At 45.0% G+C, this 12,754-nt stretch overlaps 1 protein-coding gene across 1 annotated transcript in view; it reads left to right on the top strand.

Moving 5' to 3' along the window:
- The window catches only part of FBXW8 (F-box and WD repeat domain containing 8), a 60,662-nt gene that overhangs the window by 37,162 nt on the left and 10,746 nt on the right, over positions 1–12,754 (top strand). Inside the window, exon 8 of the mRNA XM_005428445.2 lies at positions 11,143–11,270. Coding sequence (XP_005428502.1) covers positions 11,143–11,270 — 128 coding nt within the window. The remainder of the gene's footprint in view (positions 1–11,142; positions 11,271–12,754) is intronic.

Raw genomic sequence — 12,754 nt, 5'->3', positions numbered from 1 at the left:
TTTTGAGAGTAGAGAGAAAACAATTCAATGCAATAATCTGATGCTGCTTTGTGTTCTTTTGTGGGCTGAAGTGAGGGATTATTGTTCAGCTGTGGGAAATGAACTTGTGGAGAATTTTTAATGTTTGACACAAGGTTTACATAGTATGTATCTGTATGTAAACTTTGAGATAGGAAGTTATGTATCTGTATGTAAACTTTGAGATAGGAAGTTATGTATCTGTATGTAAACTTTGAGATAGGAAATATTGACTTAGAAATAGTATGGAATAAGATAGATATTGTTGAGAAATAGAACTAGAAACAAGTTTCAAAGGATGGCTTTATAAATAAGATTAGATACTTTAAGGAAATAGAATTATGAAAAAGATATTGTAGTAAGATTTATGAAGAGTAATTTTAGATTATTAGTTTAAAGACATTTACAGCATAGTGTGGTAAAAATTAATAAGTCAAAAACCACTTATACTATATTGTAATTAAGAAATAATTAGCTTCTAATTGTGGTAGTGTAAATTACAATATCTGTATTGTCTCATCCTTCACAAGAGACTAAAAATAGAATAGAATTTTTTAAAACACCTCTCGGTTGCCCCATCTCTAGGTCAGAAAAAAGCACAATCTGACATTATGTGTTCAGCCAGCTGGGTTCGCTGTGCACCCTCTGCTCCTCAGCAAGGCCCAGCTCTGTCTGTGCTGCACCAATGGCATCAGGGGGAACTCATCTCTAAAATCCCACCTAAAAACCCCAGTAAACAGCCCAAAATCCCAAACCATCCCTCAGCCCCTCTGTTCATCCTGAGCAGTATCAGGCAAATGAGCATCCTTAGGAGGGGGGTGCTTTTTGTGCTGTGCTCTTGAGTATTTGGCCAAACTCTGAGGGGATTTTGGTGTTTCTAGATGCCTTGGGAAGAGTTCCTGTCCCTTTCCTGCACCTTGCCTCCCTTTTCCAGTCCCTGGTTTCATTCCATTTTTGTGTAACACTGAGGCTGTCAGCAGTGAGGGAAGGAGCAGGAGTGGAGCACCCACTGCAGACCACTGTGGTCTGGAGTGTAAAAATGCAGGATTTCCCTTGGTGAGTGACTGGAATGGAAAGGCTTTATTTAGGGCTTCCTCTGTAAGGGATAAACGTGTCCAGCTCCATCTCATTCCCCATAAAACCCCCATAAATACCTGGAGGGCTGAGCTGCTGTGAGCTGTGCTGTATTTATTCATTCCTCTGCTGTCCTAACCCAGCTCTGTTCCCTCCAGAGGTGGGAGGGCAGGAGGTGAAATTGCCTCCTTTGGGGGCATTGCCCCAGTGATCACTTTTGTGCCTTGTAAAGAACAGAGAAACCTTCGGTTTTCTGTGGTTGAGATGACCCTGAGGTGTTAGAAAGTCTCTTTTTCCCAAAGAAACTAATTCCGAAGAAGAAGTTGAGATTCCTCAGCTCTGCTTTTCAAGGTTGTTTATTTTCTCTTATCTGTTACATTCTTTCTCTGTCCAGCAGGTTGGGTTGTGGCACACTGACTGCCCTTGGGATGGTGTTAGCTTTTTATACTAAGAACTACCTGTACTTTATTTACAATAATTTTCCAATACCTATCACCTATGTTAGACAGTTTGTCTCTACTCTAAACCAATCAAAAAGTGTCACCATCACAGCAGAAAATGGAAGACAAGAAGAAGGAGAAGAAGGACAGGACACACCCAGATTCCTCCATCTTGCCTCTTGAACCCCCATTCTAAATCCCCAAAATTCTACTTTTTCACCCTGTGACAAATTCACTATTATTCTACTCAAACCCTTGTGGCTTGTAACTCCTCACACAAAGTTGGTAATTGTTTCCATGGGCCAAAGTCGAAGACACAGGTGTTTTTGGTGTTTCTGACTCTGTGCCAAGCTCTCTGAGCCCCCTGCCAGGGTCTCAAATCACCCAGGGCAGCCAGAGGAATGTCCTGGGTCCCGACAAGAAACACCCCCAGGTCCGAATGCTGCTCAGCAAAGCTGGACATTGTCACAGACATATTTTATGGAAAATCCTTTCCTTAGGATTTTTCCTCCTGAGAAGCTGAGAGGCCTCAGGAACAAAATGTAAACAATGGTTATCTGCTGCTGTGGGATGCAACAGGTGCATCTGTGATTGGTCTCATGTTGGTTGTTTCTAATTAATGGCCAATCACAGCCCAGCTGGCTCAGACTCTTGGTCACACACAAGCTTTTGTTATCATTCTTTTTCCTTCTTTGCAAGCCTTCTGATGAAATCCTTCTATTCATTTAGTATAGTTTTAATATAATATATATCATAAAATAATGAATCAAGCCTTCTGAAACATGGAGTCAACATTCTCATCTCTCGTCCTGAGACCCCTGTGAACACCACCACAGGACATCTTTCCTCATTTAGTCCTGAGCTCCCTGGCTCTTGCTGGCAGATTGCGTTAAACCTGGTGCATCCTAATCAGGGAGATGGGCCCAGACAGCCAGGGGGGTGTGACAAGGACACTGCCTTGGCACTGCTGCTCCAGCTGACATCACGCCGGAAATTAATTACTGATGGCTCTTATGCTAACGAGCGGCCTCGCGCAGACGTGAAGGGACTCTGCAGTGGCTGATTACACTGGGCCCACGGGGACAGCCTGGCTTTGGGAGAGCTCCCCAGCCTGCAAATGCCATCCTGGAGGACTCCAGCCCCTCTGGCTGCTGCCTGTGTTCCTCCCCACTTCAGGGTTTTCTTTGTTTTCCTCCTGGTTGTTATTTTCCTTCTGGCAATCCCTGCCTAGTAACCTGCTTCCTGATCAAAACACTTAGGGAAACCATCTTTTTCCTCCCTCTCTCTTTTTATAAAATCATTTCCTAATTTTAGCCATGTTTGACAGCAGAGCTGAGATCTGAGGCATAAATTGACTGGGAACTTTTATGTTGGAGAGGAGGAAAACATCAAATCCGTGGCCTAGACTTGGCTCCTGTCAGATGAGAGACACCCGTGCAGGAGGGAGGAGAAAACAGAAATCCTTCATCCCTGAGAAGTTCAGCTTGCACTTTAGTAGCACCAGACAACCCAAATATGCTGCTGTTTCTTGAAAGTTCTTCTGCTTTAGTGCTCCTGGAATTCATTTTTGAACTTAAGCTATGAAAGATTTTGTTGTTTCAGCTCTGTTAACTCAACATGAAATCCCTTCAAGTCCAAATTCTGAGATCTGTGTTCCCATCTAGGCTTGTCTAGGGCTAATTAAATAGCCCAGATAATGACCCATGGGGGAAATCCTTATTCCCAGGGCATCCAGGTGACATTCCTTGAGGGATGATGTCAGGCCAGTGACACATCCCCTGGTCACACAGCTGCTGCAGCACCACAAGGCTGGGCACGCACCTGTGGGGATTTTGGGTTTGAACACCATGGGGGAGATTAAATCCACAGATTGGCTTTGGTGCTCTTCAGGTCAGGATCTAAACCTCGAAAGGAGGCAGCAGGATAAATGTTAGGCTTGAGTTCATCTGGTTTCTGATGCAGTCTGGAGCTTTTCTCATAGCTGGTGCCTTTATAACCTTCCCTGAACCTGCTGTCAGGTAAGTCTGGTCTCCTACTACAACTGAGGTGAGCTTTGTGGATTATTTCTGTGAAATTTAGAGGTGTTTGTTCTCCTGAGATGAGGGGAAATATCCTAAACCACAACTTTCTCCTGTATTTCAAATTCTGTTCAAAATTTTTAACATATTCAGCAATTCTTGGAGATATGAGACAATGAGCAAAGGAGGATTTGGGGGTTTTTCTACCAAAGAAGTTTCATACAGCATGCATGAGGATTTTTGTTACAGATATTGCCAGGCACAGCTCAGGTGAGGATTTTTGTTACAGATATTGCCAGGCACAGTTCAGGTGTGGGTTTGGTTGCTTTGTGCACGAACATGAACCTGATTCCAGGGCTGGTGGATGGGGAGGAGAGGAGGGAAGGGATGATTTTACAGCTTCCAGCTCTGAGGCAGAAGCTGGATGTGCTGAGATCAGCTCTCTCGGGTGCTGCTTGTTCATGCTGCTGCTTCTGCAGCTCTCTGGAGCTGCTGATTGACTTGAGGAAAGGTGTTCAACTTCACCTGGCTCCTCTCAGCAGCCAGTGAAACACTGCCTGGGTTTGCTCCTGGATTTTGTGTTTCCATGGAATTCTTCAGCTGCTTGGAAATGTGAGTGTGTCCAGTGGAATTAACCAGTGATAGTGAGTGAAAACAGATTTGAAATCATAGAACCCCTGAGTGGTTTGGGTTGGAAGGGATCTGAAAGCTCATCCAGTGCCACCCCTGCCATGGCAGGGACACCTTCCACTGTGCTAGGGTGCTCCAAGTCCTGTCCAGCCTGGCCTTGGGCACTGCCAGGGATCCAGGGGCAGCCCCAGCTGCTCTGGACAACAGTAAATATTCCTTGAAATTGAGTTTCATACTTTACAGTCATTTTTGGGTGATATATTTAGTTCATGGCTGCTTTATGTGAGCTTTTACACCTTACTTAGACCTTATTTTAACTAAAATCCTCCTAACTGAGAAGTTGCATTGTCTTTCCTGGTGTTGAGTGTCTCAAGTTCTCATGGAGTGCCAAAGACTTCAATTTTTTTAATCTTAGCTTTTCTTGTTTAAAAAATGTGGGGTTTTTCACTTCTGTTGGCCTCTGTGACCCTCGTAAAGAGCCCAATTTTCAGCAAATTCATCTTTATGAACTCTTGTTTTCCTACCAGTAGAAGGGCAGGGCTTGCTGGTGTTTGAACAGATGGAAGTTGCTCAAATGTCTCTCTTTGAGGAGCTGCAGGACTGCAGGGTGTTAGCAGATCTTTGGAGGTGTTGAAAGGTGTTTTAAATACCTTTTTATTTATAAGCTCTTTGGTACCATGTCAGAGAGACAGAACTCTCTAAGGAACTGAACTATTACAAGGAAAAGACACCAGCAGAGAGTCCAGAACTTTTTCTTGTCTAAATTTTGCATGATTTCTTGATCAAACACTCTTAAATGACCAGGAATAATTTTACAAGTTGAAATAAATAAAAGACTAAATAAATAATAAGTAAATCAATGCCTTTCTATTGGCTGACATTAAGGACATTCTGCTTTTTCCCCCCTCTGTGTGCTATAGTGTGAGTGCCTCAAAATTGGCACGGTGGCTGAGGTGGGTGCCTCAGGTTTGGAAAATACAGCTGCTAGGATGTGCCATGAATATTCCAGGTGATGAAACCAAGGGATTTAATTCAGTTTTTAAGCTTCAGAAGGTTTCCCTCAGGTTAGGGAGCACATGTCCCTGGGCTAGAGGGGTTTTTGAGTGTGTGGGTGGTTCGGTGGGTAAACACAACATCCTCCCCACAGGCCCTGGAGCTCTTAGCCCAGGCTCCAGGCACGAGTCAAACGAGCCTGGTGACCCCATTCCAGTCCTAGCAGACATCTGCCCACATCCCAGCCCATCCCAGGCTGGCAGAGCCCCGGGGGCTGGCAGTGCCCAGGGCTGCAGGTGCGTTGGCAGCGCCAGCGCCGAGCTTGGCTCCCCTGCTTGCCACCAGCCTGAAGCCTCACTCTGCAACTCCAGGCTCAGGGAAACTTCAAAGGGAAAAGCAAACTGCACTCGTCTTTAGCTCTGTGTGTGACTTGTGCAGCAGGTGTTGGATGGGGAGGAGCAGGGAGCTGCTTTTCCTGCTGGATTTGCTGGGAGCTCTGCTGCTTTTGGGTTTTCAGGCATCGCCCGGCGCATGCCAGGAAAAGTCACCTTTAGGATGGCATGAAAGTCGATTTTCCACATGCTCAGAGAAGCACTTGTGTTCCCAGCTCCCCACAATGACTTCTATCTGGCAAGAACTTGAAAAATAGTCTCTCTGGCTGATTGTCAAAAATTACATCATATTGGAGTAAACTGCTTTTAAATCAAACATCCATTATTCATGGATATTAACTGCTTTTTTATTTATTTATTTTTTTAACTGGCTGTTTGGTGTTTGATTTACTCTTTTTCTTCTTCTCTGATTGTCTGTCTGTCTCCTTCAGCTGCTCCTTTTAAATCTTAGCTCATCTTGAAATTTATGGAGCCAGAACACTTATCTGTGTGCACAAGTATCAGCGTGCTGACCTTGCATTTGTTAACAGTCAGATTGTTTTTGTTGTTGTTGCAGTGTTATGTGCCATATTTACAGTAGGCAATCCAATACATTTGCACAGGGAAACTGTGCCCCTGGGGCTTGTAAACTTTAAAAATATTCTTGTTTTCCACATCCCTTTAGATATAAAATCCAAACTTGCAGCAGTGTGTACCATATGTTGTGTTTAATTTGATGAGTTCCTCCACAAATGCATATTCCTGCTTTTGTAGGTACCCTCTGGATTGGATGGGTTTGACCTGAGCAGAAACCAGATCCCTTTTTGTTTATGGTGGACTTGGAATTTCACAGCCCCTTTTTCATTGGCAATATCTCTGTGTATTCAGGCAATGTTTTTTTCCAATTGGCAGAGGGCTGGACAGAAGCAAAGGGGAGAAATATAATCTGAATATAAATGTAAATTCTGTTCTCAGGCTTGCTGCTTGATCCTCTGCCACTCTGAGCAACTCAGGGTGGTTTTATTTTACTTGAAACGACAGAAACCTCAATCCTGGATGGTTCTTTCTGAAAAAGTGCTTCTGTAATGGATCCTGTGTGTTGTTCAGTGAGGAGAAAGATGTAGGGTTTGAGTGTGGTTTTACAATGTGCTTTTTGCTGATAGTTATGATCCTCCCTCCAATAGTGCATCTAAATAAGAACCAAATTCAGAGAACAAGAATAATAAGAACCAGCACACAGAGGGATTCGCCCAGTTCTGAGACACAGCTCAGTCTCCAGCTGCCCCACGCTGTTCCTGTGGGCAGGAGGTATTCAGGCAATGTGAAGGGGAAAGGGAAAGGAAGGGGAAAGGGGAGGGGAAGGGAAAAGGGGAAGGGAAAAGGGAAGGGGAAAGGGAAAGGGAAAGCAGCTCTTCCCAGAGCAGGCGTGTGCTGGCTGCCATCCAGGACAGTGGGATGGACACCCCAGCTCTTGTTGAAAGTACCACAGGCTCTTTGATAACAAGTGCTCAGGGATTTGTTGTTTTAATGTTCTGTCCAAAAAAGACATCTCCAACAGCACAGCATCCCAAAACACCTGCTGGGGTTTTGGCCATGCATGGAAGGGTTCCATCAGCAGCATTTCCTACAGTTCCTTGGTTTTTCTTGGAAGTGTCTCAAGCAGAGTGCATCGACCACGCTTGACCTCACTTAGCAGCGAGATGTAACAAAGCTCACAGCTCAGCTCTTCTGGCTCCAGAGCCTTTAATTCTTTGGGAATTCATTTCAGGCATCTTTCATGAGTTCTTGGACAGCATTTAAAGAGAGCTCCCTGTCCCCACCGCTCTGCAGCTCTGTGCAGAACAGTAACTTTGCCTTTTTTCCTGTGCCTGGACTGGGTTCCTGGTGTGTCCCTCCCAGAGGAGCAGCCACGGGCTGAGCCGTGCCCAAGTCACCCAGCAAAGAGGGGAATTAGTCTAATGCACTGCCTTAACAAAGGGGAGACTATGAGCATGAATAATTAATACCCCCAGTCTGTGGCAGTGGGCTGAAATGAAGTCCCATTTGCTCAGCCTTATTAAAAGAGAGAGAGAGAGAGGGAGGGATGGTAAAGGTCGTTAAGGGACTTGTAACAGGGAAGGGATCGCCTCGGAGATGGATAATGTGTTTGCTAATCTCTGTGGTCTTTAACTAAACAGAATGCTGGAGATGCTCTGGCTATTCCTGGCTTGTTGAATTATTAAGCATTCAGGGAGATTGCCTGGCTCTTGGCCAACAACTTGGACTTTTCATTTGGCCAATGTTAATAGGTGACACTTTTTATTTGGGGCGTTGGATCCCGGTGCTGCCTGCACGGGGTCTTTAATGCTTTTCCTCCCTGAGGTCCCAGAGGGGCCAGGGCTGCTCATTAGTGTGTTATCCCAGGGTTCTTCATTTCACACCCAAATGCTCTTGGTGCACTTCCCTCAGTTCGGTACCTATTAGGTCACTGGGCTTGGGTGTCCATTATAGGATTATAAATACCTTTAAAAGGGTAATCCCTTTGCAGTGTGCATTATAGGATTATAAACCGCCCAGAGATCTTATGCTTTATCTGCCCTTTAACACACAGACCCTTATTTCAAGTCCCTATTGACCAGGTATTTCCATTCTCTCTCCTTGGCCTTTGTAAAGAAAATCCTTCTTGCCTTGGGATATTACAGGAGAGCTCATCAGAGGTGTTCCAGCAACTTCAGAATTGTCATCAGTGTGCTCTTAAATCCCTGGCTCCAGGAAATTATTATTCAGACTTAAGCATTCTGAGTGCTTTTAGCTTCTTTACTTATCAGTTGGTCAGGATAAGGGTTTGAAATTCATTTGCAGGTCATGGAACTGCTCAAGACAGGTTGAATTTCAAGACAGGCAAAACCTGGATACTGAAAATCACAGAGACTCTTCCAATGATGGGACTAATTGGTTAGAAAGACATTTGTGCATGATAAAATTTAAAATAAATTTAAATCAATAACAAGATTGCTGGTTAAAATAAACAATCTTTAAAAGCATAGAGACAGGCATGAGAAGGAATTGAAGAGGGTAGGAGAAGATGATATAAGCTTTTCTTCCATTTTTGTGGGTGTGAACCCTTATTCTTTTACAGATTCTTTGATGCAAACACTTTAAATTGCTGGCCACCCTCAAGTTATGTGAGGAGAAATAAATTTGTTTCCCAGCTGCTGTTACCTGTGAGCTTTGCCACGGGGCTGCAGGCAGAGCAAATGTAACATGGAAAACGTTCCATGGGAATCTTTCAGTGCAATTTTTCATTCCAGCCTTTCATGGCCATGGCTGGATGTTCAAGCATGTATCCTATGTTTACAGCAGAGATGGGAGCTCTGGTCATTTAGATAAATTAATAGTTTATGAATGTTCACTGCAAGTATCAGCCCCAGGGGACTTTTAAGAAAGCAGCTTTTGGCCCTCTCCCCTGTGGAGTTTTAACATCCAGCTGGGAAGGGCCCAACTGGGAGCTGGAATGCATTGCTCCTGACCCTGTCAGTTCTTTCTTAAGTTGAATTCAGCAGTTTATTGTCTTTGTCTTTTGTTCCAAACTTTCCAAGGAGAAGTTTGGGTTGCCAGGCACAGATATTAATTTCCTTTGCACTGAGAACCCTTCGAGGTGCCTTTGCCAGAACATCATTATCTGTGGGTTTGGTTACTGAGCTGTTGGGAGCTGGGCTGAAGTGAGAACAGGCTGTAAACTGGTTTTTACCTCAAACACTAACATTGCCATGAAGTTTGTAGCAGCTTTTTCCTTGGGGTGGAAGTTTAAATTAATTTTTATTTAAATTTAACTTTTATTTCTTAGGTTTTCCAACAAAGGTCATCCTTGCTTTGGTTTTTTGGGGTCTTAAGGATGAAAAATGCCATGGTTTTTGAGGCAGCTTCACAAAGAATTAATTGGGAGATTATAAATCTTAGGAACACCTAAGGAAGTTGGATATGTTGATCCTAATAGGGAGCTGCAATATGCCTGAATTTGCCTGGCAGAATGGCAGGTGGAGGAAACCTGCAAATTCTCTGTCTCTCTTTACCCTGTTCCTTGAGATCTTTAAAGCTTCACCTTGGTTGCCCAAAGGCCTCCATCACAGAATGATCCTCTCCTGCTCTCTTAATTCACCTTTCAGATCTCTGAAATGGCACAGATAGGAAATTAAAGGCCAGGCAGCATCAGTGCTGCTGTTCTGGCAAATGTTGAAATAATCCGTCCAGATAGTGCAATATTTATTGAGCTGCACGTGGCTATAATCAGCAAATTAGGAGTAAATAATATTGATGTGACGTTGACATGGCTATGCTGATGTTACCATGGAAGCTGTGAAGTTTTTCTGGTGTTTTAAATACCATTAACTCTTCTCATGGTCACAAGGTTTCTTTTCATTTCAGCAAGCAATACCATGAAATTGAATCATGTTTATGAAGTTATATAAGGCCAGGTGCAGCACTGAGCTCCACTGGGCTTTGACCAATGCGTTTTTCTGTTTCTAAAAATATTTGTTCTCCTAAATTGAAAGGCCCAAGCAGACAGATCAGATCTGGCCCCACAGGAAGGACAGCAAACGTGATTAAATTGATGGAGGAGAGGAGTGGGAACGGACAGGGAACAACTCGTGCTTCTCAACCAGGCTCTGCTTGAATCATCTCAGATGCTGCCTAAAATCAGAGTTGTTTTTCTGCCTTTCCCATCTGAGCTGCCACTTCAGATGTGACATTTCTGTGTGTGTGTGTGTGAGGGCACCCAGGCTCTCAGTGTGTGCTCAGCTCTGCCCTGCAGTTCCTGCTGCACTTGACTGATCTGCCTCTCACTGTCCATCTGTCCAGACCTCCTCAGGGCTGCTGCTGTTTGCTTTTGCTGCTCTCTCAAACGCTAAAATTGATGAGGAAACCCTTTGCTTTTCCTGTAAGCCCAAAGATGTCACCTGTGTGGTTTTACTGAGAGCTGTGCCCGGCCATTCTGGGGGTGCATCCCTGCTTGTTGCTGGATCCCACTGGGAAACCTGAATTCCTGATTTCTGAGGCTGTCTGTGATGGTGTTCACAGGGGTCCCAGCATGAGGGAAGAGACAAGAATGCTGACTCGATGTTTCAGAAGGCTTGATTCATTATTTTATGATATATATTCTATTAAAACCATACTAAAAGAACAGAAGAAAGGATTTCATCAGAAGGCTGGCTAAGAATAGAAAAAGAATGAATGACAAAGGCTTGTGACTGACCCAGACAGTCTGGACAGCTGGACTGTGATTGGCCATTAATTAGAAACAACCACATGAGACCAATCACAGATGCACCTGTTGCATTCCACAGCAGCAGATAATTATTGTTTACATTTTGTTCCTGAGGCTTCTCAGCTTCTCAGGAGAAAAAATCCTAAGGAAAGGATTTTTCATAAAATATCATGGCTACAGGTGTCATTGCCTTTCTTCACAGGGGTAGATCTGTCTCTTGGTTCTGTTTTACACATCAAGAAACAAGTCCTGCAGAACACCTCAGGTGCTCACAGCTCTGCTTTGTGGAGCAGCAAAACCTTGTCGTGGTACTCCTGCTCAACTGATGTGGTGTTTTATTCCCTCTCTGCCAGATCCTCCTTTACAACCTGGAAACAAACCAGTGTGTGACCAAGGTGGGCAACTCCATGGGTGACTTCTCATGTGTCAACCTCCACAGCAGCCCCCCCAACATGCTGGTGGCAGGCAACAAGGACAGAAGGTAAGTGATGCCCATCTCCAGATCCCTGTCCTACATCTGGCCCTGCTGGAATTGCTTTCTCCTCTCGTGCTTCCATCAAGTTGAGGAACAAACTATTAGGTAATAGTTGGATGTGGCTGTCAGTGTGCTTTGTCTGGGAAGCTCCATGGGAAGAGGAGCTTTCTGAGCCATTTGGTGGAGGCAGTTGGTGCACAGCCCAGCGAGACCACTTGGAATCTCTTCCACTTCCCCACCACCACCCGCAAAATGAGTTTGGCATTTAAAAGCTCACTTTCTGATATTAAAAAAATAACCTAAGGGATGAATCATGGAGGATGAGATGGGCCCTGCTGCCAAATGATGTCAAAAGTGTATTTGGGAACACTGTGATGTCCCTCAGGTGACAGAGAAAAAAAGAGACTTTCATATGAACAGATTCCAGCTTCTATTTAGCTGATTAGCAGCTTTCTCTTTAACTCCTTGGCTTGGGGAGTAGGATTTTCCCAGCTCAGTGTCTCCTGCCAGGAATGGCCGCTCTGGGAACAGGCAGTGCAAAAGGATTAAAGTGCTTAAAAAGACCCTTTGAGTCCAATTTTTAGATTTCCTTTTTTTGGCGAGTCGTTTGTGGGGTCTGATCCAGTGCACCAAAGGAGATGTGGGATGGCCAGCAGCCAGTCTCTAATGGCTCCTGCTTCCTTCCCTCCTCCTTTCCACACTGGGCACCAGGCTGCAGGTGGTGCTCTGCTCTGGTGCTGGGATCAGATTGGAAGGCGGGCACTTCCCTCTGCCAAATCCCAGACCTCTGTCCCGCCAGTGCAGCAGCTTGCAAAAATGATTATTTTGTCAAACAGCTTTTTTTTTTTTTTTTCCCTTCCTGGAGAATAAGGGAGTGTGAGCAAGCCTCACACTTTCCCAGCAAGGAGGATAAAGGAAATAGCTGAAGTTTGACAAGTGGAATTGAATCCCTGGGAGGTTTTTTCCCCTCTAAAAGCAGATAATTGATTTTCCAAAGCACTCCAGTAAAGTTACCTCCAGTTTTGATCTCCTGCAGGATGACAGGAGAGGAGCTGGAGTTGGTATCTCTCCCCTTTATAGGGGGAAAAAAAGAAACCTTTAGGGGTTCTCAGCTTTAGCACTGGCTGAAATCAGGGGATTGGATGCCACTAGAACAGCAAGGAGTGGGGATGAACAGCTGGGAAGATAAGTTTGGCATCCAGGGGGCAGGAGCAGAGCATCTCAGAGGGCACATCCTCCTGTGGTGCTGCAGGAGGGTGCTGGGCATCCACAGGTGGAACGAGACTGGAATCTCCACGGCCGCATTATGGAGTGAGTTTATGGAACAGGGACTGTCAGAGCGTTGGGGGTAGCATGGTTGGGACGGACAGAGAGCAGAGATCTCTGAGGCCAGGTCAGGAGCTTGGGGTTCATTGCCAAGGGCCTGGGTGCAGGGCCCTGCTGGGAGCTGCCAGCCACAGCTGGAGCAGGCCTGAGAGAAGAGAGGGGGA

Source organism: Geospiza fortis, unplaced genomic scaffold, assembly GCF_000277835.1.
Source record: "Geospiza fortis unplaced genomic scaffold, GeoFor_1.0 scaffold31, whole genome shotgun sequence".
Lineage (NCBI taxonomy): Eukaryota > Metazoa > Chordata > Aves > Passeriformes > Thraupidae > Geospiza > Geospiza fortis.
The sequence above is the reverse complement of the archived record's forward strand: the minus strand, read 5'-3'. Positions and strand labels throughout refer to the sequence as shown.